The following is a 5,307-nucleotide window of genomic DNA, read 5'->3' as shown; positions in this document are numbered from 1 at the left end:
CGGCGGGGAGGGTGGCGGCCGCTGGGGCGCGCGGGCCGTGTGTGCGCGCTCTGCCGCTCGGGGAGGAAGATGGCCCGGGAGGGAAAGTTGGGGTGACGCGCGCTGCCCCCGGACGCTCGCCAGGGGGCACGGAGGCGAGCCCGACAGAGCGGTGGCCACCCAGGCTGGGGGCGCGCAGTCTGGGCACCACCGTCACCACACCCGCCCCCTCACTGCAGGTGGCCGTGGGAGCTCCGAGTCCCGGTGGCCCGGGGGCGCGGGCGGGCGCGCGCGGGGGGAGTCCGGCTTGAGGGATGGGCTGCGCCCCCAGCATCCATGTCTCGCAGAGCGGTGTGATCTACTGCCGGGACTCGGATGAGTCCAACTCGCCCCGCCAGACCAGCAGCGTGTCGCAGGGCCCCACGGCGCCCCTGCACGGCCTCTTCGTGCAGACCGACGCCGCCGACGCCATGCCCCCGAGCCGCGCGGCGGGACCCCCGGGCGCTGTCCGAGTCCGCAGGTCCCGGGCTGAGCTGGGCAGCGGCAGCAGTACCGGGTCCTCGGGCCCCGCAGCGACCACCTGCCGGGGCCGGAGGCGCCACTGCTGCAGCAGCGCCGAGGCCGAGACTCAGACTAGCTACACCAGCGTCAAGGTAAATGCTGGCTGTTGGGGGGTTATCCGTCGGGTCTGCCCTAGGTGGGGGGCTCGTGCGGGAGTTGGGCGATCTACTGGGGGAAGGTGTTGCTAAGGCGGAGTTTACTTTTATGTTTTATTTGGGGGGGGGTTGTTTGTTTGTTTTGTTTTTTGCGGGTGGTGAAGGCCCAGGGAATTGGTGATGAAAAAGACCCTGGAGGGTGCAGGGGATAAAAAACCTAGCTGATCCTGGGCTGGGGACAGGTGCAGAGTGCAGCGCAGCGGAAAGCAGTTGGGGCGGCCTGTTTCTTGTTGAGGGAGGGCAGCCTGTGGCCCAATGGATGCAGCTGGAGGGATGGGTATGCATCACTAAGAGCATGCGAGTTCCTCTGAATGAAATCCGAGTGCGGAGCTGGCTCTGTAAGTGGTGCAACCCCAGCACCAGGATGTCGGAGCGCCTCAGGTTGAGATTTTTTACCTGCGAGTCAGCTAGGCTGGCTGGAGTTCTCTGCATAGTGACCCACTGTAGGGATTTGTGAATGAACCAAGCTGTTTGTGTTTGAAGAGCTATAGAGAGAGGGACTAGGGGAGAGCCAAGTGGAACCTGTTGTTAACTATAGTGTTTCTCGGGGATGACTGTATCCTGGACATTGAGAGAACCCAGACAGAGTTTACAATGCCCGCAGTTCAGGGCAGCTGCTTCAGGATGGTGGTTCTGCACATGTCTTCCGGGGTGGGGTTGGGAGGATGTGGAAAAAATGGTTAAGGCAGTCTCTAAATAGTTTTTGATGAAAATCTATTCCAACCGTGCTTATCGATACGTTTTCAATGTACGATTACATCCAAGAGGATTTCACTGTGTCAGATTAATTGCTTTATAGCAAACCCAAGAGCAATGGCACATCTCAATGTGCAGAGGAAAGAAATTATGGTCTCTAAACTCTTAATGTTAGATAGACACAGCTCTTGTGTAGTCCGTGAATTACCAGGGACTATTCTATGATTCCTCGACAAAGACACAATTGTATATCCAGTAGTAAAAATACACTCAACAGTTGGCCCAGTGTGAGGAGGCTCTGGGTCTTCCCTGGACTAACTGCAGTCACACTGGAGGAACAGGAAGGATAGTGCATTTTGATGAACTTCATTTTTGATGAACTTCATTTTTGTAATATGGAATCTCATTTTTGCCAATAAAACTTAATCAGTGTTTACTAATGGCTGTGATGTTCCTCTGGTAATAATTGAGAATGCCATTAACATAAAAATTACCATTTAATACATTACCTACTATGTATCAGGAATAAGTTTATTTTCTTACTTTTGAATATTAAAAGTCTATCTAAAGCGTAGAGACCTGGGTTCAATTAAATATTTGTTACAGAGGCATGTAGTGGGCACCAAATTTGGTTTTGTTTGCTGCTTTCTGGGTCTCCTGCTTGCAGCAACATAGGTGGTAAGAAGGCTATGTTTAGCAACATCTTTAACTTGGGGTTTTGAAAGGGGATTTGAAGGCCTGAATCAGGAATCAAGAATGGTGACTGCTTATGAACTCTGTGGTATTTCATTTTGGTTGCTCAAGAGAAACTTATGTATTTTTTCCCCCTTTCATAGTAGCAAGGAACTCATTTTTAGTACTTGGCAACCCTAGTTACTTGGTGTTTGTTTAGTGAGTGAAAAAATAAAATGAAAAAGAATGAGACTATTTTTCTTCATCTTGATGCTTTCCCCAAGAGGCTACTTAGAAATCAAATGGAGTAAAAACTGGTGGAGAAATTGAACCCCGATTATTAGCAGTTACTATAAACTTGAATAAATCTCGAGCTACTTGGCTTAAGTGTTAAAAGGCTTTACCTGGGAAAGAACTTAACTCACTTTTTCAGCAAGATTTCCGAACAAGAGCTTAATTTATTCCAAGTCATTACTAGGAATGTTGGAAGGGAGAGTGATGATATTTCAGTGACTCCACATGAATATGCATGACATAAATATCAGAGATTATACATTTGAAATTAGATCAGGTATGTTTATATAAACACTATAGAATGTATTCTCACACAATTACTCCCCCCCCCAATACTTAATAGTGTCCCATTAGCTTCCCACTCAGTATTCTATGGCTGATTTCAGTGATAAAGTTCACATAGTTCACATGTTCTGTTTCCTTACATGGATGAGATGATTTTGTAAAGAGAATTTCCTTTTGCTTTTTGGAATAAGAATTCTTTTGCCCCGAATATGTGACAGTTGGCAGCCATGTGGCTCCCCTTCTCTTTCTAAGTGCTTGGGTAGAAAAAGAAAGTCTTAGGCATTTGGTCCTCTTTAAGCACTGGTGGGGTTCAGTGTTTATTTTTCTCATTTCTCTTTGTACATCAATGATAAACAATATCTTCATTATCCAGCTGGCTTCCGGTATTCCCCTGAGTGCAAAAAAATGTATTTGATCTCTCTCTCTCTTTTTCTAGCAATAATTTATTTCATTAAGCTTTTAGAATGATGAAGCATTATGATGTCAAACATGATGTCAACAGGAACCTTCTTGAATACCTAATTGGCAAAAAAAAGATTATACACATTAATAATTCATATACAGTGTAATGATATCACAAGAGTTTCCATTTCTGGTAAAGAGTTTTGTCTCCCAGTTGCTGTAAAAAAAAAAGCAACTTCCTAGCAATTCATCTCTCTCTTGCTTGCCTTTTTAAAATAGTACTCCGACAGGAGACTCCTGCAGGATGCTCACTCCTGATGCCAGCCAGTTCCGTAATCCTTGTTCAGAGATGCTCAGAGGAGACGAATGAACTTTCTTAGGGCAGCAACTAGGAATTCTTACCAATCTTTCCTGCTACTAGCTGTTGCTGCTTGGCGCCTCCAGGACTGAGAGCAGGTCCTAGTAGACTTTATTGATGGTACACTTGACTTTCTCCATCTTTGGCATAGGTGAGCTGATTGTGGATGTGGGTGGAGTCTTCAAGTCAACCAGCCAGACAACTGTGCTGAAGGCCACTACCTCTCCCCATCTACCCACTTTACCATGCTCATATATTCCTTCGGCTGGTACTTACGCCAACCTCTCTTGTAGATGCTGAGGATTTGGGAAACATCCATAACGCTTAGTGAGCCAAGCCTACACAGGAGGGTAAATCTTTTCCAAAGGGGCGTGCTTAAATCAGTTGTGGGATGACTTCCACAGCATTGTCCCATGGCATTCTAGAGTCATTTAGGATAATGCTAAATTGACTCTACATAAAAGGAAAGTAAATATTTATGTGACTGCATAGTAAATAATGAGTTTTACTGGGATGGTGGGGAGAGGAAAGGATTAGAGCTACTTTTTATAGTAGTTCTTGTTTTTCTAAGTCATGATTCTCAAAGAAGAATCACCTGGCGAGCTTGTCAAAGCATACAGTGGGTCTGGGCCCCACCCCTTGAGTGTCTGATTTCATAGGACCTGGGAGGAAGCTGACAACTTGAAGTTTCACTGAGCTTTTAGGAGATGTCTTGTTGATGATCTGGGAGCCATGCTCGAAGAGCCCGTGCCTTGAATGAATGAAGTTGTCCCTTGGCCCCAGCCACCTATAGCAGAGTGTACTGTCATTTGGCTGTGGACATAATTCTCTCCATTCTATGGTGTCAGTGTTTGAATCCTCACAGTCGTCTGCAAAGTGTATGTGGAAAGAGTTCCAGAGCACAGAGCCCGCTCAGGTTTCTTGAGGTTCAGTTCCCCACAGGATTATCTTGGGTTTGCATGGACCCCTGATGGTTTGCCTGGTTTCCCATCACAGTCCCCTCAGCTGCCTCTGCCATGGAGGACCATGCAGTGCATGATGGGCCTTTGCAAGGCAAGAGGAGGTGCTGGAATTGGGTTGGATGCCAGGCAGAGCAGCTACATGGTCTGATCCTCATTCTTGGAGTTCTTGCTGTTCCCTTCCTTATTCTTCTATTTCAAAATGAAGCATGAAGTTTACTAAGCTCCGGCGAGTGCTAGAATCTGTCCTAGTCAGACCCGGTTTACTTTCCACCATCTTGTATTTTTACCAAAATCCTTCCTCCTCCCAACACACAAATTAGAGTCAGTGTTTGCTCTCTTCTTTTGCTCCAGCGCAGAGAATTGAACTTACAATGGGATCCTATTTAAATTTTTCCTCTTGATTTGTACTGTAGTTATATTAGCTTTTAACGGCAACCAGGTGGCTTCTCTTTTTGACACTTTTGAATAAGACTTAAAAACCAGAGCTGTGCAGTGGTGACACATACCTTTAATCCCAGCACTTGGAAGGCAGAGGCAGGAGGATCTCTGAGTTCGAGGTCAACCTAGTCTACAAAGTGAGTTCCAGGATAGTTATAGCTATGCAGAGAAAACATGTCTCAAAAAACCAAAAGCAAAACAAGACAACAAGAGCACTAAAAATCAGAAAGTGACACTATGCACGTAGAGGTGACAGTTTCTATTGACACCTTCCCATGGTGACCACCTAATGGAGCTCTAATGACACAGGACACAGAGGTGAAGAAAGGGAAGGTTCTGTGCCACCATGGTAATATGGGCCAGGAATCCAAATGGTAAGGAGAGAATATAGAGTCTCAAGGTTGGAAAACCATCCGAGGAGGAACAGGTTGGAACTTTGGTGCAGATGGGTAAATACAATTCAGATATTCAGAGTCTTCACAGAGGTGGCAGCCGCTGAGCCAGG

At 46.7% G+C, this 5,307-nt stretch overlaps 1 protein-coding gene across 10 annotated transcripts in view; it reads left to right on the top strand.

Moving 5' to 3' along the window:
• Window positions 1–293: 293 nt before the first annotated feature.
• PDE8B (phosphodiesterase 8B) overlaps window positions 294–5,307 on the top strand; it is a gene marked incomplete at its 5' end in the record, with an annotated part of 177,778 nt that continues 172,764 nt past the window's right edge. For all 10 annotated transcript variants that reach the window (XM_080924913.1, XM_080924918.1, XM_080924914.1 and 7 more), the window contains one exon: window positions 294–632. In XM_080924913.1, coding sequence (XP_080781039.1) covers window positions 294–632 — 339 coding nt within the window. The remainder of the gene's footprint in view (window positions 633–5,307) is intronic.

This window comes from Micromys minutus (assembly GCF_963924665.1).
Source record: "Micromys minutus genome assembly, chromosome: 11".
In the NCBI taxonomy this organism is placed as follows: Eukaryota; Metazoa; Chordata; class Mammalia; order Rodentia; family Muridae; genus Micromys; species Micromys minutus.
This window is presented reverse-complemented; position numbering and strand designations above follow the sequence as displayed.